At 31.5% G+C, this 21,537-nt stretch overlaps 1 protein-coding gene across 1 annotated transcript; it reads left to right on the forward strand.

Moving 5' to 3' along the window:
* Positions 1–8,442: 8,442 nt before the first annotated feature.
* LOC127082702 (non-specific lipid-transfer protein 1) lies at positions 8,443–9,089 on the forward strand. The gene is made up of 2 exons (XM_051022929.1): positions 8,443–8,836; positions 8,940–9,089. The coding sequence occupies exons 1-2, from the start codon at positions 8,472–8,474 to the stop codon at positions 8,947–8,949; spliced, it is 375 nt and encodes a 124-aa protein (XP_050878886.1). The 5' UTR covers positions 8,443–8,471; the 3' UTR covers positions 8,950–9,089.
* The last annotated feature ends 12,448 nt before the right edge of the window (positions 9,090–21,537 follow it).

Genomic DNA, 21,537 nt, shown 5'->3' on the forward strand with positions numbered 1-21,537 from the left:
TCAAAGAGATGATATCTATTACAATGTGCTTAGCGCAAGAAAACGTATCTATTCTAGTTATTAACGGAGGAAGTTGTACAAATATAGCTAGCACGTGTTTAGTTTCTAAACATCACTTGGAAACTAAACTACATCCTAAACCTTATAAACTTCAATTGATCAATGATAGGTTTTAAATGATCGACAATAAGCAAGTTAAGGTGTCTTTAACAATTATAAGATACAAGGATGTAGTGATATATGATGTGGTACCTATGAAAACGAGTCATGTTTTATTGGAGACACTTTGGAAATTTGATAAGAAAACTAGTCACGATGGATACTCCAACAAATATCCATCTGATCATCATTTTAAAAAGGTTGTTCTTGCACCATTGATCCCTAGTATGGTGATTTAAGATCAAAAGAAAATGAGAGGAAAAAAATAAAGAAAACAAAAATAAAACAAAAGAAAATAAAAATAAAGAGAAAAAGAAATATTGACACAAAAAAGAATGAAATAAAGAAGAAAAGAAAGAGAGTTTTATGAGAAAAAAAAGGAGAGATAAAAAATTCCATTGCTGCTATTTAGCCCCTATATTTTCTTTATTGTAAAGAGGTGACTTTGCTTGCTAACACTCATAACATACAATATTTTTCAAGTTGTGTTGATTCTCTTTTGCATGAATTTTAGGACTTGTTTCCTAGGGATCTCCAACTAGGTTACCACCTATAAGAGGAATAGAACATCATATCGACTTAACTCCTAAAGCATATTTTCCTAATAGGCTAACTTATAGAGAAACCTTAAACAAACCCAAGAGATACAAAGAAAGTATCCAATTTGGCAAGTAAAGGATGGGTAAGAAAAAACTTAAGTCCTTATGTTGTTCCGATTATTTTAGTCATAAAAAATGACGGTAGTTGGAGAATATGCATTGATTGTAGGGTTGTGAACAACATCACCATTAAATAAATGCATCTAATCCCTAGGTTGGATGATTTTTTTGATGAATTCTTGGTGCATGCCTATTTTCAAAAATTGATTTAAAAGTGGCTACCATCGAATAAGAATTAGGGAGGGTGATAAATAGAAAACAACTATTAAAATAAAATATGGTTTATATCAGTGGATGATCATGTCATTTGGCTTAACCAATGCACCAATCACGTTTATACGATTAATGAACCATGTTTCAAGATGAATTTTGGGAAAATTTGTTGTTGCATGTTTTTATGACATCTTAATTTATAGCAAAAATTTAGAAGATCATTGTCATCGTCTAAGAGTTATTTTAGAAGTATGAAGACAAGAAGTTTATTGTCACCATCTTAGGTTTTGTGGTGAGCTCCAAGGGAATTCACGTTGATGAAGATAAGGGGAAAGAAATTCAAGAATGACCACAACCTAAATGTGTAAGTGAGGTAAGGAGCTTTCATGGCTTAGCTAGTTTTTATAGAAGGTTTGTGAATGACTTTAGTACCTTGGCAGCATCTCTTAATGAAATTTTAAAAAAATGTGTTGGTTTTAAATGGGATTAGACACTTAAAAGAACATTTGAATCCCTTAAAGAAAAATCCACGCAAACACCAATTTTTGCACTACCAAAATTTTAAAAATCTTTTGAAATTGAGTGTGATGCTTCTAATGTTGGAATTGTGGTTGTTTTGATGTAAGGCCATCCAATTGCTTATTTTAGTTAGGAACTGAAATGTGTCTCCCTTAATTACTCCATTTATGGTAAGGAATTATATGCCTTGGTGAGAACCTTGAAAACTTAGCAAAACTACCTATTGCCTAAAAAAATTGTCATTTATAGTGACAATGAGCATTTGAAGCATTTAAAGTGTCAAGGTGACTTGAATAATATGCATGCTAAGTGGATTGAATTTCTTGAACAATTTAGATATGTGAACAAGCACGAAAAGTTAGACCAATATTGTGGTGGATGCACTTTCAAGAAGGTATGCTTTCCTCCCTATCTTTGAAGCAATTTTTTTTGGCCTTGAGCATATCAAAGGTACCCCTCATGCATATACCCTTTATTGAAGATTATTCTCCCCCTTACCTTGTGATTGTAGGAAATTCTTGATCGATCCTTGACTTTTCCTCCACTAAGCCCTAAGTCTCTTTTCACTTTTCTCTCAAAACATGTAATGTAACCTCTACCCCCTCAAAATTCTCTTTTACACTAAAAACCTAATCTCTTAATTAGGATGTTCCTACTTTACCTTTAATTTTCTCTCTAATCCCTATCTTGCCCTCAATATCTCTACAACTTCTATTTTCTTTTCTCTCTAACAAAATAATTCTAATTATTCTCTCTTCCTCTTATCACTCTCCACACCCTGCCATAAGGCCATACACCCTCACTCTCACCAATATTTATTTAATTACTCACACATAATAATTAAATAAATATAAAAAATTATAATTAAATTAAAATAAAATAATTTACTAAAAATGGGGTGTTACGACTCTTCCCCACTTAAATAATTGTTAGGTTAGGATATTTACTCCCTTTTCTGACTCTCAATCTTCCAAATCAACAACATCATTCAATGGATGGTTAATAATGAAATACATACCTCAAATTAATCATCCTTCCTGGTTGGTTTCTGAACTAGACAATGCAAAGACTCTCCCTCCAGACTGGACATGCTTTGGCTTTTGACAATTAGTATTGATACGTCCCTGCTCTCCACAATTATAGCATGTTATCTCATTACTCTTACAATCAACAACTTTATGTCCCGTCTTCCCACATTTGAAACACTTTGTCTGAGAACACTAACATTCATTAGCACGACGTCTTAAGACACCACACTTGTAGCACCTGACAGGAGTGAGAGACCCTCCCCCACTTGGCTTCTCCTCACTTGAAGCTTTCTATTTTAATTTGTCTTCAGGAGTTACATAAGACTTTCCTCGGAACTTTCCATTCCCTTTCTTCTCACTTAGACTCTGATAGTGAGCAGATCGGGCTCTACTATCCTCATCGTAGATTATGCTCTTATTCACCAATTCAGCATACCTACAAATTTATTGGTATCCAATACCTTGTTTAATCTCTGGTCTCAACCCATTCTCAAACTTGAGACATTTGGAAGTCTCAGCATCAACTCTGTTGTAACAAGGACAAAAGTTCACCAACGCCTCAAACTTTACAACATACTCTACCACAATCATGTTCTCTTGCTTCAGCTTAATAAACTCTATCTCCTTCTTGCCACACACATCCTTGGTGAAATACTTCTCTAATAACTCATTTATGAACACAACCCAAGTTATCTTTGTACCGGTAATTTCCAATCTCTAACGCGCGTCATCCCACCAATCCCCAGCTGCCTTTGACGGCATATGAGTACCAAATAGTTGTGACTTCTGCATAAGTCCAATTACGATTGCTTAACATAGCGCTAAATTTGTGACACAAAAGGCATAACATTCTAGTTAGTGAGATTGTAAGTCTCCCCTCTTTCATGGTATTGTGTGGAAACTTGGACTTTTTTCCTTCCTTTGGAAGATGTCTTGGCTCAAGGATCCATGCTTGTGATAAGTGGGTTGAGTGTTCTTCAAAGAATGACTTAAAAATGAAAAGCAAAAGCAAAAAAATACTAACTTCTAACTCATTAACAACTAACTTTTAATTTCAAGCCATTTACTTTAATGTCATTTAATTTTAGTCTTTATTCATTTGCCATTATTCATACCATTCTAATTGTTTATGTTAATGCAATTTTCACTTTGTCCACTTGGACCATATTGTGTGATGTATCTTGTTTGTGTATACTTTGCTTGTTTGTGTGGTCTTTGACCATTTATGTACATAATAACAACAAAAATCCTAAAAAACTTTTGTTTGGACTGTTGGCTTGATCTTGGACAAATGGACTTAGAATTTAGGAAACATTCCTATGCTAAAGGACTTGGCCAATGCCAACTTTTGTGAAACCAAGTGCTTGCAATTTGAAACTTCATCTGATACATCATTCAAGATCCCTTTGAGTTCATCTGCAACATGATCATTGTGAAACTGTTATTTTGAACCTGTGACTTGTGGAATTCATGGGCTAATTTGAAGAAGATCATGGAGTGGCCAAAGCTTGGATGTGGATATCTTTATTTGATGCCTTGCTCTTCAAGATTGATATAATTGTGCATTTGTGTGTTGCTTGATTCTAAATGTCCAAGGAAATTTGGGTTTCTATTGACATTCTTGTCTATTAGATTGCTATCCATTGGTCAGATATTTTCAACTCTTAACTTTTAATTTTGTGCATAGGATTAATCTCTTCATCTCCTCCCTATTTCTTTAATTTCTAAATCTCTCCCTCATTTTTTAAAATCTTCTTTGATTGAACTAGTTTTGTTCTAAACTTTGACCACTTTGCAAAAAGATAGAAACTTTGGCCTTATGCCATTGAATTTTCAAACTTCATTTTCTTAATCAAACTTGTAAATAGACTTAACTATACTTGACCTAAACTTTCAAAAGTAAAAAAGAACTAACTCATTCAAACCATCTTCAGGCCTCTATGCCTTTCAAACTCAATTTTTGTTAAAAACAATGCACCCACTTTGAAATTTGTATCACGAACTACGAGGTTTTGATCCCTCATTTTTATGTTGGTACGTAGGCACGAGTCCGAAGGTCTTGTCAAACACAAAAATATAATTAATGAATTCTTTTCTCATCCCCCACTCTATTTGTTTGTAAACATCATTTTTTACAAAATACATATGCACACAAAAAGGGCTCCCTATGAGTACCTAGGATACTTTGGATGCTAACACCTTCCCTCTGTGTAACCAACCCCCTTACCTGTAATCTCTGACATTTTATTAGTTTTGATTTGAAAACTTCTTACTTTTGGATTTTGTTCGTACTTTTTCTCTTTTCCCTTGGAAACAATAAAAGCGCGGTAGCGACTCTGGTTTTATCGATGTCCGGCTTATCCATAGCTTGATGATCATGAATTTACCGCTACAACGACTCTGTTGTATTTCAAGCGTTTGTTACGCCCAGGTATTTTTTGCACCGTGACAGTTGACGACTTTGATGGGGACTACTCCCTAAAGAGAGTCAAACCTAACTTAGTAATTTTTATGTTAAGTCTTAACATTTGTTTCACATAGAAACCGGCTCTTAAAAAATTAATATTTAATTCATCTTAAGTAAAAAAAAATTGTGAGACAAATCCTTATAATGTGATAAATTTTCTTGCAAAACATCATGAAAAAATGAAGTTTAGGTCGTAAGAATAATGTGTTTGAATTAGCTACAAATTAATTATGATTTCTAGGTTTCTGTATGATGTTCATGTTAGCTACAGATTTAGCGACAAAAATTTCGTCGCTATAAATTTAATTAATATAAATAATATAAAATGGGAACAAAATATCACATAACATTCATGTCAGCATCTTTGCCACACCGACATTGCCATGTGTCATACCACGCCAATTTCTGTTAACAACAACATCTTTGAGATTTTTAAGAGAACTACAAATATATTTAACTTTGTTAATCATCACATCCAATTACTTAATAAAATATTAAGAATTAAATAAAAGATCAAAGTTCATATTTCATTAATAAAATAGATAAATCTTAGATTTAATTAAAATAATATGCTATACTTTTTTTCACTTTACACATAAAATAAATTATTAAGCAAATAATTATTGCGAAAATATACTAATAGTTTTATTAAATATTGAGATACTACGTTGCCTCCTGAAAATGATTTTATTTTTAAAACTAAAATATATAAAATAACACCTTTGTTAGTTTAAATGTAGTTATGGAGAGATACCAAATATGGTTTAGAATCCACCATTTCTTAAATCTTTTTGGTTTATAAGGTAAAATTTCAGTTATTAAATTATTTAAAAATTTGGTTAATTTTTTTATTTCAATTCAATTTCTAATAGATATCCATAAAAATGAAAATTTTATCCCATACTCCTTCATTTATTTTGACCCCTAAATTATATTTTTTAACCAAAATACTCTTATATAAATAATTTATTAAAAATTAAAAAATATTAAAAAAATTGAGTATCGAAATTGTTTTGTAAAATCTTCCAATATACAAAATAAAAGATAAAAAATGTTAAAACATGACTATCGAAATTCTTTTGCAAAATTTTCTGATATCCAAAATAAAAGTTAATGTTAAAAAATGACTATCGAAACTCTTTTGTAAAGTTTTTCTATACCCAAAAAAATTTAAAAATTAACTACCGGAACTCTTTTGGAAAGTCTTTTGATACATAAAATAAAAGTTTAAAAACTGACTTTCGAAACCCTTTTATAAAGTTTTTCGGAACACAATAATAGTTAATGTTAAAAACAGACTATCGAAACTCTTTGGAAAGTCTTTTGGTATGCAAAATAAAAGTTAAAAAATGTATTGACTATCAGAATTCTTTTACAAAATCTCCCGTTATACAAAATAAAAGTTAAAAAATATTTAAAAACTGACTACTGGATTTTTTTTGCAAAGTATACAAAATAAAAGTTAATGTTAAAAATTTATTATCAAAACTCTTTTTGTAAAGTCTTCTGATTTACAAAATAAAAGTTAAAAATATTTAAAAACTAAAATAATAAATTAGTTAAAAATATAAAAGGACAAAGTTGATATTTTTTTTATAAAATATAAGGGTATAAGAATAAAGATATTTGTATGAGGTAAAATCTTTCATAAAAATACCCACAACGAGTAGAATAAAAGCCATTAAAAAATTGTACGAACACGGGCTCAGGTAATCATCAACTTAAATAAACGGGGATGAGTGCGGATATGTGCACCTTGGTACCCACCCCGCCTCATACTCATACAATATATATTTATATTTTTAAATATATATTATTATATAAAAATAAATGTCTATCGATTTTTTAAAATATATCAATTTTAAATTACTACATATTTAATATAAATGATCATTTATTTTATAATTCAACAATAATAATTATTTATTTATTTTTATATTTTTAAAAACTTAAAATAAAATAATATTTTATATTTAATATGTTTATTTTTATTAAAAATGAAGATAATGTGTATGGATGCATATCGTTACATATCCAAAGGGTACGTGTACATGTGTCAATGTTGGTACTCAAGCAGATATGAGCTCAGATCCAGAGATTTTTTTTTATCTACGGTATGGGGACCGATACTATAATATCCTATCCAAATCTTGACCATTGTCATCCATAATTCATCTCAAAAATAAATTTCAAAAGTATTTTTTTTTAAAATATGATTTTTTTTATATTATCCACCAAATAAATACCAAAAGTTATGAAAGAATATTAAATATGAAATAAATCATCTTAAAATAAGGTAAGTAAAATTAGGTAAAGCGTTGTCTTTCCGCTGTATACGTTGATATAAATAACATTTATTGTAACTTTGAATATCATATTCTTTTAAAAAGATCTTTAAGAGCAATGTCATTTAAAACTTTTAATAATTTGTCGTTTAGAATGTCTGATTGTATAAATAATATTTAAGAATGACTTTAAAAATCATTTAACCCTAAATTAAAACAAATAAGAAGTGAGTTTTTCTTTATCAAGGAGGCTTTTTGATGCGGATCATATCCAAAACTATCTATTTAAAAGTAGACATTTTATATTTTAATATAATCAAAAACATATTATGATACAAGAATTGTATTTTGACTGCAAATGAGATTCACATTGAGTAATAAAATAAAATTTATTATTATAAAAAAACAACAAAAATACGATTTATAGTATAATCATTAATTTTTTATTCTAAGTTACATTTCTATTTAGAAAAGAAAATTCCAAAAATTAAAAGCATTCTCTAGCTTTTTCACAACTTAAATATTCGTAAGTTTTAAAAGAATTATTTGTTTAGTCTATTTTCTAAAATGTATTTCAATATTTTTTACAAATTTTAAGAAATGGAAAGTACAATCATAACCCATTATTTTCCTCTAACTACTGCCCTATCTGATGCTTTAGTAATTATTATAAAAAAATTAGGTTTTGTATAAAATGATTATTTTTAAATTTATTAAATAAATAATATATTTGATCATTCAAATACATTGATGGTTGATTATATAAAAAATTTAAATATAATTTTTTCCTTATAATATAGATGAGATGAAATATCAGACGAGACATTAATAAAAAAAACTATTTTATTTTGAATATAAATCAAATATTTGAATAAACTAATTTGAAGGGAATAATTTTGAATACAATAATTTAAAAAAATAATATTTAAATCAATATTTTTTAAATGCTTTTAATGATATAATAATTAGGATGATTGACTGTTTAAATAAAATTTAAAGAGTACATTAAGTCAAAATAAAAATAAAATAATAAGTTACTGATTTGTTACCGTATTATAGAAGCGTCTATGCCTATAAGTTAAGGAGGCTTTTGATAGAAATCATAACCAAAACTGAATAGAAAAACCAAAGCTATACTCGTATGATGGCAAGCCAGAAGACTGTTGTTGCGGTAATATTTGTTGTATGTATGTTATTAATGACGACAAGATTAGATGCAAGTGTTCAAATTGATGATGTTTCATGTTCAGAGGCAATTTCAACTCTGTTGCCATGTCTAGCTTTTTTAGAAGGTTCTCTTCCACCAACACCATCTGTTGACTGTTGCACTGGAGTTACTAATTTGTTCAATAAGGCTAACACGACTCCTATTAAGAGAAGTGTCTGCCAATGTCTCAAAGATGCTTCTACTAAATTTGCAGTTAAACCAGACAGGGCTGCTCAACTTCCACAACTCTGTCACATTCAATTGTCATTTCCAATTAGTTCTTCTATTGATTGCACCAAGTATGTCTCTCTTCGCCTTTTCTTATTACTTAATAATTCTCATCCACTAAAATAATTTATTTTTATAATCAATATTCTAACTTTTTTTTAAAATTATTTTCAGGATTCAATGATTCTACATTAGGATTAGGTTAGATCGTGAAAAACTACGTGCAAGAGTTTTTATTAGAATCAAACTTAAGATTATATCAATAAACAATGTCAAAAAGTTGATTTATTTTTAATGAAATTTAGAAATGGTTTCACTGCTCAAGGCGTCCGTGATCTTGTTGATTTTTATGGGATGATACTTCAATTTAAAATCATAATTTTTTATAAAATTTATTTAATAAAAACATAATTATCAACTATGCTAATGAAGTAATTCAAGGACTAGGAGGATCAATGACAAATGCATGTGAAAAAAAAAGTTAAGAAGACTTCAAATAAATAGGGACAACTATTATAAAAACAAAATCAACATTATAATACTTAGAGGGCAAAATGGTCATTTGTCCAACTCTGCCATATAAAGTCTAATTTCTTTTATTCCTTTGTTTTGTAATTTAAGTTGTGATTAAGTTTGCATTGGGTATTTGTGTGCTTTGTCTTTTTAATTTTTGGTTTCTTATTTTTATTTTGCTAACTTTCTACTTATCAAGCTAGACAATAATCTCATGAATATGTTCATATTTCTGGCATAAATTAATAAATTAAAACAAGTTGAATTTTAGTAAATATGTTTTTTTTTTGAATCGGGAGTTAAGCTCATATTTAGTTTTGGTTTGAATCAACATTGATCTTATAAAAAATTTGCAGTACTTGTGGTTATATCGTCCTTCCACAATGCTTATCTCTTTTTATGATTGGCGAGTGACAAACTCCCAGTTTATGAACCATCAAGAGGTATTAGAGTCATTGTTTTACTTGGTGGGGGAGTGAAAGCTAGATTCTATGTGGGATCCTGTTAGATGATGTAGGAGACTCACACTTATGGGGGGATTGTTGGGTGCATGTATGAGTGACCAAGTCCCACATCGGGTATGAATGAGTGAAATATTGGATTTATAAGAGAGGACTTATATACCTAATGCCTTTAGGTTTTTGGTGGAGATGTAGTGTCTCCCTCTCTTGTGGTCCCAGAGCATTAGGCGCACATTGGTGTTTTAGATTTACCCAGACTCTCCAACAAGTGGTATCTGAGAAAGGTTATTGAAAAGGGTCACACTTTGGTAAAGTTGTAATTTTTCTTCTTTTTTCTACTGTTCATTATCATTTCCATTTGAATATTAAAAAAAATAAAAATTCTTTGATTTTTTCTTTCTTTATTTTCGTGTATCTAACCTAATTTCAGCCATAGTTTATTTTATGTTTACTTTGTATCTTATTATTTTATGTTTACTTTGTATCTTATTATTTTATGTTTTGGTTGTTAAGTATTACTACAAAAGTAGTTTTTTTGTTGATTGGTTGGTTTCATTAAAAAAAAGACGAGCTTTGAATATGAGTTTAAGTACTTTTGAGAACTAAATTTGAGTGACATGGTTGGAAATGATGGTAATGACTCATATAGATCATTAATTGAAGCTCTCAGAACACGATTTAAAACCATGTTAAGTGAATAAACTGAAACATTACATGAAAGAATTGATCAACTAGAAATAAGTAGTGGGGACGAGGAGGAAAGGAGAAGCAGAAGATGTGAAGAGAGACCTAAAAAAGATTGACTAACGAGCATGAAAATCAAAGTGTCGCACTTTCAAGGAAGGAATAATCGTGATGCATATATAAAGTGGAAAACGAGAACAAATTTTTACTTTTAATACTTTCACTAATGCTCAAAAGGTGTAGGTTGTTGCCATTGAATTTACATAATATTTACTGGTGTGGTGGGATCAACCGATCAAAGAAAGAAGAAGATATGAAGAACCAGTCATAGAAACTTAGGAAGAAATTAAAAGAATCACGAGGAAGCGATTTGTGCCATCCTATTACCATATGGATTTTCACAAAAAATTACAAAGGCTTACTCATGGGGCGAAAAGTGTTTATGATTACTATAAGGAGACGGAGGATGCAAATATTAGAGCCAATGTGGAGAAAGATAATTAAGTAACAATGGCTAGGTTCCTTCATGGCTTAGATAACGACATTAGTAACATAGTGGTACTTCATCACTATGTTGGTATAGATGACTTAGTTCATCAAACTATCAAAGTAGAACAGCAACTCAAGAGAAAGGGCCAACTATGTAGAGTCACTACTACTTCTTTCAACTCAACAAATTATAAGGACAAATTAAAAAAGGAGGGCACTGCATCTTCCAAATATGCCAGAGTTGAAACTAACAAGAACGTTAAGTGTTTCAAGTGTTAAGGTCAAGGTAATATTGTTTCTCAATGTCCAACAAATAGAGATATGTTCATGGAGGAACATGAAACAAATGAGGAAGAAAAGCATGATGGGTATGTTAAAAAGGAGTATGAAGAAGGAGATGAAGATGTTCCTAATTGTGATGTACTCATGGTTAGGAGGACGTTAATAAATCATGTGAAGTAAGATGATACCACTCAAAGAGATGATATCTATTACAATGTGCTTAGCGCAAGAAAACGTATCTATTCTAGTTATTAACGGAGGAAGTTGTACAAATATAGCTAGCACGTGTTTAGTTTCTAAACATCACTTGGAAACTAAACTACATCCTAAACCTTATAAACTTCAATTGATCAATGATAGGTTTTAAATGATCGACAATAAGCAAGTTAAGGTGTCTTTAACAATTATAAGATACAAGGATGTAGTGATATATGATGTGGTACCTATGAAAACGAGTCATGTTTTATTGCAGAGACTTTGGAAATTTGATAAGAAAACTAGTCACGATGGATACTCCAACAAATATCCATCTGATCATCATTTTAAAAAGGTTGTTCTTGCACCATTGATCCCTAGTATGGTGATTTAAGATCAAAAGAAAATGAGAGGAAAAAAAATAAAGAAAACAAAAATAAAACAAAAGAAAATAAAAATAAAGAGAAAAAGAAATATTGACACAAAAAAGAATGAAATAAAGAAGAAAAGAAAGAGAGTTTTATGAGAAAAAAAAGGAGAGATAAAAAATTCCATTGCTGCTATTTAGCCCCTATATTTTCTTTATTGTAAAGAGGTGACTTTGCTTGCTAACACTCATAACATACAATATTTTTCAAGTTGTGTTGATTCTCTTTTGCATGAATTTTAGGACTTGTTTCCTAGGGATCTCCAACTAGGTTACCACCTATAAGAGGAATAGAACATCATATCGACTTAACTCCTAAAGCATATTTTCCTAATAGGCTAACTTATAGAGAAACCTTAAACAAACCCAAGAGATACAAAGAAAGTATCCAATTTGGCAAGTAAAGGATGGGTAAGAAAAAACTTAAGTCCTTATGTTGTTCCGATTATTTTAGTCATAAAAAATGACGGTAGTTGGAGAATATGCATTGATTGTAGGGTTGTGAACAACATCACCATTAAATAAATGCATCTAATCCCTAGGTTGGATGATTTTTTTGATGAATTCTTGGTGCATGCCTATTTTCAAAAATTGATTTAAAAGTGGCTACCATCGAATAAGAATTAGGGAGGGTGATAAATAGAAAACAACTATTAAAATAAAATATGGTTTATATCAGTGGATGATCATGTCATTTGGCTTAACCAATGCACCAATCACGTTTATACGATTAATGAACCATGTTTCGAGATGAATTTTGGGAAAATTTGTTGTTGCATGTTTTTATGACATCTTAATTTATAGCAAAAATTTAGAAGATCATTGTCATCGTCTAAGAGTTATTTTAGAAGTATGAAGACAAGAAGTTTATTATCACCATCTTAGGTTTTGTGGTGAGCTCCAAGGGAATTCGCGTTGATGAAGATAAGGGGAAAGAAATTCAAGAATGACCACAACCTAAATGTGTAAGTGAGGTAAGGAGCTTTCATGGCTTAGCTAGTTTTTATAGAAGGTTTGTGAATGACTTTAGTACCTTGGCAGCATCTCTTAATGAAATTTTTAAAAAATGTGTTGGTTTTAAATGGGATTAGACACTTAAAAAAACATTTGAATCCCTTAAAGAAAAATCCACGCAAACACCAATTTTTGCACTACCAAAATTTTAAAAATCTTTTGAAATTGAGTGTGATGCTTCTAATGTTGGAATTGTGGTTGTTTTGATGTAAGGCCATCCAATTGCTTATTTTAGTTAGGAACTGAAATGTGTCTCCCTTAATTACTCCATTTATGGTAAGGAATTATATGACTTGGTGAGAACCTTGAAAACTTAGCAAAACTACCTATTGCCTAAAAAAATTGTCATTTATAGTGACAATGAGCATTTGAAGCATTTAAAGTGTCAAGGTGACTTGAATAATATGCATGCTAAGTGGATTGAATTTCTTAAACAATTTAGATATGTGAACAAGCACGAAAAGTTAGACCAATATTGTGGTGGATGCACTTTCAAGAAGGTATGCTTTCCTCTCTATCTTTGAAGCAAATTTTTTTGGCCTTGAGCATATCAAAGGTACCCCTCATGCATATACCCTTTATTGAAGATTATTCTCCCCCTTACCTTGTGATTGTAGTAAATTCTTGATCGATCCTTGACTTTTCCTCCACTAAGCCCTAAGTCTCTTTTCACTTTTCTCTCAAAACATGTAATGTAACCTCTATCCCCTCAAAATTCTCTTTTACACTAAAAACCTAATCTCTTAATTAGGATGTTCCTACTTTACCTTTAATTTTCTCTCTAATCCCCATCTTGCCTTCAATATCTCTACAACTTCTATTTTCTTTTCTCTCTAATAAAATAATTCTAATTATTCTCTCTTCCTCTTATTACTCTCCACACCCTGCCATAAGGCCATACACCCTCACTCTCACCAATATTTATTTAATTACTCACACATAATAATTAAATAAATATAAAAAATTATAATTAAATTAAAATAAAATAATTTACTAAAAATGGGGTGTTACGACTCTTCCCCACTTAAATAATTGTTAGGTTAGGATATTTACTCCCTTTTCTGACTCCCAATCTTCCAAATCAACAACATCATTCAATGGATGGTTAATAATGAAACACATACCTCAAATTAATCATCCTTCCTGAAATGTGCCTCCCTTAATTACTCCATTTATGGTAAGGAATTATATGCCTTGGTGAGAACCTTGAAAACTGAGCAAAACTACCTATTGCCTAAAAAAATTGTCATTTATAGTGACCATGAGCATTTGAAGCATTTAAAGTGTCAAGGTGACTTGAATAATATGCATGCTAAGTGGATTGAATTTCTTGAACAATTTAGATATGTGAACAAGCACGAAAAGTTAGACCAATATTGTGGTGGATGCACTTTCAAGAAGGTATGCTTTCCTCTCTATCTTTGAAGCAAATTTTTTTGGCCTTGAGCATATCAAAGGTACCCCTCATGCATATACCCTTTATTGAAGATTATTCTCCCCCTTACCTTGTGATTGTAGGAAATTCTTGATCGATCCTTGACTTTTCCTCCACTAAGCCCTAAGTCTCTTTTCACTTTTCTCTCAAAACATGTAATGTAACCTCTATCCCCTCAAAATTCTCTTTTACACTAAAAACCTAATCTCTTAATTAGGATGTTCCTACTTTACCTTTAATTTTCTCTCTAATCCCCATCTTGCCCTCAATATCTCTACAACTTCTATTTTCTTTTCTCTCTAATAAAATAATTCTAATTATTCTCTCTTCCTCTTATTACTCTCCACACCCTGCCATAAGGCCATACACCCTCACTCTCACCAATATTTATTTAATTACTCACACATAATAATTAAATAAATATAAAAAATTATAATTAAATTAAAATAAAATAATTTACTAAAAATGGGGTGTTACGACTCTTCCCCACTTAAATAATTGTTAGGTTAGGATATTTACTCCCTTTTCTGACTCCCAATCTTCCAAATCAACAACATCATTCAATGGATGGTTAATAATGAAACACATACCTCAAATTAGTCATCCTTCCTGAAATGTGCCTCCCTTAATTACTCCATTTATGGTAAGGAATTATATGCCTTGGTGAGAACCTTGAAAACTGAGCAAAACTACCTATTGCCTAAAAAAATTGTCATTTATAGTGACCATGAGCATTTGAAGCATTTAAAGTGTCAAGGTGACTTGAATAATATGCATGCTAAGTGGATTGAATTTCTTGAACAATTTATATATGTGAACAAGCACGAAAAGTTAGACCAATATTGTGGTGGATGCACTTTCAAGAAGGTATGCTTTCCTCTCTATCTTTGAAGCAAATTTTTTTGGCCTTGAGCATATCAAAGGTACCCCTCATGCATATACCCTTTATTGAAGATTATTCTCCCCCTTACCTTGTGATTGTAGGAAATTCTTGATCGATCCTTGACTTTTCCTCCACTAAGCCCTAAGTCTCTTTTCACTTTTCTCTCAAAACATGTAATGTAACCTCTATCCCCTCAAAATTCTCTTTTACACTAAAAACCTAATCTCTTAATTAGGATGTTCCTACTTTACCTTTAATTTTCTCTCTAATCCCCATCTTGCCCTCAATATCTCTACAACTTCTATTTTCTTTTCTCTCTAATAAAATAATTCTAATTATTCTCTCTTCCTCTTATTACTCTCCACACCCTGCCATAAGGCCATACACCCTCACTCTCACCAATATTTATTTAATTACTCACACATAATAATTAAATAAATATAAAAAATTATAATTAAATTAAAATAAAATAATTTACTAAAAATGGGGTGTTACGACTCTTCCCCACTTAAATAATTGTTAGGTTAGGATATTTACTCCCTTTTCTGACTCCCAATCTTCCAAATCAACAACATCATTCAATGGATGGTTAATAATGAAACACATACCTCAAATTAGTCATCCTTCCTGAAATGTGCCTCCCTTAATTACTCCATTTATGGTAAGGAATTATATGCCTTGGTGAGAACCTTGAAAACTGAGCAAAACTACCTATTGCCTAAAAAAATTGTCATTTATAGTGACCATGAGCATTTGAAGCATTTAAAGTGTCAAGGTGACTTGAATAATATGCATGCTAAGTGGATTGAATTTCTTGAACAATTTATATATGTGAACAAGCACGAAAAGTTAGACCAATATTGTGGTGGATGCACTTTCAAGAAGGTATGCTTTCCTCTCTATCTTTGAAGCAAATTTTTTTGGCCTTGAGCATATCAAAGGTACCCCTCATGCATATACCCTTTATTGAAGATTATTCTCCCCCTTAACTTGTGATTGTAGGAAATTATTAATCGATCCTTGACTTTTCCTCCACTAAGCCCTAAGTCTCTTTTCACTTTTCTCTCAAAACATGTAATGTAACCTCTATCCCCTCAAAATTCTCTTTTACACTAAAAACCTAATCTATTAATTAGGATGTTCCTAATTTACCTTTAATTTTCTCTCTAATCCCCATCTTGCCCTCAATATCTCTACAACTTCTATTTTATTTTCTCTCTAATAAAATAATTCTAATTATTCTCTCTTCCTCTAATTACTCTCCACACCCTGCCATAAGGCCATACACCCTCACTCTCACCAATATTTATTTAATTACCCACACATAATAATTAAATAAATATAAAAAATTATAATTAAATTAAAACAAAATAATTTACTAAAAATGGGGTGTTACTGTAAGACCCTAATTTTGACCCTAAGATCCCTCATGGCATCATAACGTTTCATTTGCATAGCCTCAAGGATCATAAGCATCTTGGTTCCCTTTGCCTTTGGGTGGGATCTCTTGTGAATGGTTTGAGATCACCAAGCATGCTTGAATTGTATATTATTGTTTTCTCATTTTATTTACTAACCAAAAGCACAAAAATATGTCACTAACATTTCTTGTTTGTAGCTTGAGCAATCACAAGGTCTAAAAGCTTCTAGAAGATCCTATGTGTATTGATATGGTCAAGAGGAGATGGAAACAAGTATGGTAATGGTTCCCAAAGCTCTCATCCATCAAATATGCCTCCCAAGTATCTCAATTCATCATTTTGATCAAAGCAAGTCAAGGGGTTTGAGGCTTGGTTCCCAAGGAAACCCTAATTCATCTGTTCATCAACCGTGCCTTGCTCATGATGCAACCTCAGCCCATGGTCAAATACAATCAAGGTAAGTTCTTTAATTCATCATTTCATGCATATTTGAACTTACTTGAGTGTCCTCAATTATCCATTCATCAAGATATGAGGTGTGGACTTGAGAAGTTGATCAGTCAATTCATCTGACTATTTTGAAATACACTGAGACCTAACTTTTTATGTGTTGTTCAAATGGAGATGACCCCAAGAGAAAACATGTTCTTAAGGACAATATGAATAACTTTCATGTTCATAAAAAATTTATTTGAAGCTTTGAAGGTCATCATCCATTCCAAGACATTATAGGTCATTTTGATTGAAACCCTAATTTTGGGTCAACTTCCCAAGAACATAACTCATTCATTTTTCATGATTTTGAGGTGAGACTTAATGAATTGGAAATCTTAATGTGTATAATTCAAATTCTATGTTGAGTAAAATTTCAAAATCTCAAAAGAAATACATGTGATAATGCAAAACATTATAGGTCACTTTGGGCCAAATGCATTGAAATGTGAAAAAGTCCAACTTCAAGTGCCCATAACTCCTTCATAAAAAATCCAAATGATACAAAATGTAAGTCCAAATTGATTGTATTTAAAAGATCTACAACTTTAATGTTGAAGATTTTATCATTTGGAGCTTGCATCATTGAGACAAAGGGGCTTGAACATTGGCCAATTTTGGAAAGTTCACATAGGCATGTTTTGCACACTACACTTCAAGCTCAAATTTCATTAATTTCCAAGGCCCAATTGGAGTTTTGATCAACATAGCATTTGTTCCTTATGCAACAAGCTTTCCAACCATTACCTATAAGCCTATGTTTCAATTTTGGAAATATCATTTTCGAAGAAGAGAACCTTTTAGTGCATTTTTGGAAATTCATTTCAAACACATTGCATGAGCTCATGATATCATATCTGCACGTCCATTCCTTCTAATTATGATATAAGCAATCAATTCCAATCAGAATTGGGGCCTCCATACGCCTGTACAGGCCCATGCATGGAGGCCCTCTTCTCCCATGCACACTTTGTTCATGCATATCAGATGGCTTTGGCTATAAATACAAGTGCTTTGCTCTTCATTTCCTCAACCTAAAGGCGCCTAAACCTCTGCTGAATTGAATCCACACCCATACCAAAGGAACAAATCTCAATTTTCTCTAAAAATTTCAGATCTAGAATTCAGTTTCCTCGACTGTTTTCTTAAGATCTAAAGTTCCTAGACCTCTTCACTTTGATCCATAAAAGCTTCTGTTTGCAAAAGAACTCAAAGATAGTGACTCAATTCATCTCAATTCCAAGGTTTTACTCAACTGCATTTTGCTTCAAAACAACTCATATATTGTTCCATTTGCCTTGATTTTGTGTGATCTGAAGTCCTCTGCATAGAGGCATCATTATTGTGTTCTTAATTTTTGAAATCAAGCAAGTTCAGCTGAACACCACCAAAGTTCCATCTCTGATTTCTCTCTCAATAGGGATCTAGAGTGGAATTGAGTGGCATAGGAGTGATGTACATCACTCCACCTTTCGAATGGTACCTGGATCGTGCATTTTAGTTAATATTTTTTGCCCTGCAAATTTTGATCTTCATCGGAGCTAGCCGGAGAAGACGGTGGCGCTGGCCACCGTCTGGTCTCCAGATCCAATCAAGGTCGTCCATTTTCATTTCCAAATTAGATCTAGGCTGTCCAATGTTATGACTATTTTTAAATGTTTGTGTGGTTGCATTGACTCACGTGTATTGTGGAAGCGCGCTCAGATCCGTCTGATTTGCCAGGTCAATTAATGAACTGGATCCAACGCCTCTCCTTTTTTCTTATTTTTAATTTCTGATTTCTATTTTCTTTATTTCTTTTAATTCCATTTTATTTCTAAAATCCATATCTCTTTCATTATTGGTCCAAAAATTATGGGACCAATTGCATTATTTCTCTTTTAATTTCTAGTTTCTAAAAATGATTTTTAATATTTTTTATTTCATCATTTGCTATTTTTTATTAATGTTCTCTTTTCTGGTTATTTTTAATTCATTTTTAAATAGTTTTTGATATTCAAAAAATACAAAAATATTTTCTCAACCTCTTTGAATGATGATAGATCTATGAAAAATATTCTCATCAATTTATTAATTGATTTGAGATTTATTTGAGATTTTAGTTCAATTAGGTTATTTTTTATGCATTTTTAATTGATTTAAAATAGTTTCTGACTTTTAACTGAAATTTTTTGTCAAACTTTGTTTGACCTTGTTGAACTTGGGATAATTCACTTGGACTTTTCAAAGTTGATTTGAAGTGAATTTGAAGTTTGACCTTCCTTTATTATTTTAATTCAAGTTTTATTTTAAATATTAAAAATGCCAAAAATATTTTGTTTATTTCTTGACTTCTAATTTTCATTTTGCTTCTGTTTTCTATTGTTTGACCTTGATCTCCTCTATCTTTGGTCAATACTTGTTGGTTATCTCATTCCATTTCATTTAATGCACTTTAATTCTTCATTTCTTCTTCTTCTCCTTCTTCTTTTTTCTTTTTGATCAATGAGTTAAAGATTGGTGGTTAGCATTGATTAGGGAGGTTTAATCTTCCTTGATTCAAATCTAATTCATCTTGATCATGGATCAAGTGAATGGCTTTGCATTAAGGATAGATTGCTTCCTAAATCATGCAAAGAACCTAAATCAATACAAGATCATTTCTCTTCTTCTTTTTGGCATGGCAAGTTGTTGGAGTTTGATTCACTAATCAAGACCTCTAACTTGTGTTGTTGCCAACATTATTATTGACCGACTTCAGATAGTTGTGACTTCTACATAAGTCCAATTACGATTGCTTAACATAGCGCTAAATTTGCCTTATGGCACACTAACTACTAATACTAACCATTAACCATTAACATTTACTTCTTATTCTTTACATTTATGCAATTTACTATTCTTGTACATATTATTCATTTGCTTTTCCCCTTTGCTCACTTGAGCACATGTTTGTGTTAATGCAATTTGCCTTTTGCTCATTTGAGCACATAATTGTGTATATATTATTGTGCTTGTGTTTTGTTTTGATTGTTGTGGACCAAATGCAAAGAAATGGAAAAATGGACTTAGACTTTAGGACTTCCCCTATGCAAATTTGGAGTCAAAGAGCAACTAGGCATTGAGCCTTTAGAATGCTATAAATGCTAAAGAGAACTTTGGAAGGACCACTTTCTAAACTCTTGTTTGTTCATTCTTGGTTTGTTTGATAGAACTTTTTAATGTGTGTGTTCTTGTGTTAGGGATCCCAACATTGAGCCTAAGTGAGGAACCATTGCCATGAGCTTCTAAAAGAGAGAGATCTAAGAGCCATTGAGGAACCTTCCAAGAGCTTGTTTGATTATGTTGATTGCTTGAGCTTACTATTATTTTGCTTGCATCTTCCAAAGGATGGGAGCTACTTGGATCATCAATATGATCTCAAGAGAGGAACTCCATTTGTGGTCTTGTTTCTTATCCCTTATCTCTTGCATGATTAGGACTTTAGCCACTCTTCTTCTTCCCTCCACTCTAACCCAAGCCAAAACTTTTGTGCAAACATTTAACACTTCTTTTCAAACATTAGAAATCTAAGCCTTATGTTTTTTATTTTCAAACTTTCTTTTCATAACACTTATTTTGAATTGAACTTCTAAGTCAACTTTGACCATATTTTGTACATACTTTTCATTAGTAAATACCACTCATTCAAATACTTTTTTTGTGGTTTCAATGGCCACCCTCTTAATCAAATTGTTCATAATCTTTAGCTATTAGGTTTGAGTTATCCTTGAGGTAGATGTAATACTCACCTATATCCTTAGTGATGGACAATGAGTCTTACATGCTTATTATAGGGTTAACCCCTCACTAGCATGTTGAAGCTATCCTCACATGGTGGATTTGTGGTTTTAGGTTAAGTTTTCTCCCTTGGATAACAAAAGACCTTAAGGCTTTTGGACCAATCAATTCACCAACTCATTTTGAGATTTTTACCCCGAACTACGAGGTTTTGATCCTAATCTTTTTTAAGATGGTACGTAGGAAATGGGTTTATCCATCCAAACACAAAATCTAAATAACTTGTATATTCTCTTCTCATCTCTTCAATCATGTTTGCACAAATAAATTTTCACAAAATACCAACCTTACGACAAGTATGAAAAGGGCTCCCTAGGAGTACCTAGGATGTTTTGGGTGCTTAAAACCTTCCTATTGCATAACCAACCCCCTTACCCCGATCTCTGACATTTTTACTAGTTTTTGATTCGATAAAACTTTTAGGTTTTTGTTCGCTTTCTAACCATTCCTTTGGATAAATAGAAGTGCGGTGGCGACTCGACTTGTATGATTTACCTTGGATTTAGTCAATATCTCTAATGGTAACGAATACCCCGCTACAGAAAAGTGGCGACTCTGCTGGGGACATTTGCCTAGTGGATTTTGCCTACTTTTCATATTTGTTGTATTGTATTTTATATTGTTTTGTGACATATTTTTTGTGAAATTTGGGATTAC

Source organism: Lathyrus oleraceus, chromosome 5 (assembly GCF_024323335.1).
Source record: "Lathyrus oleraceus cultivar Zhongwan6 chromosome 5, CAAS_Psat_ZW6_1.0, whole genome shotgun sequence".
NCBI lineage: Eukaryota > Viridiplantae > Streptophyta > Magnoliopsida > Fabales > Fabaceae > Lathyrus > Lathyrus oleraceus.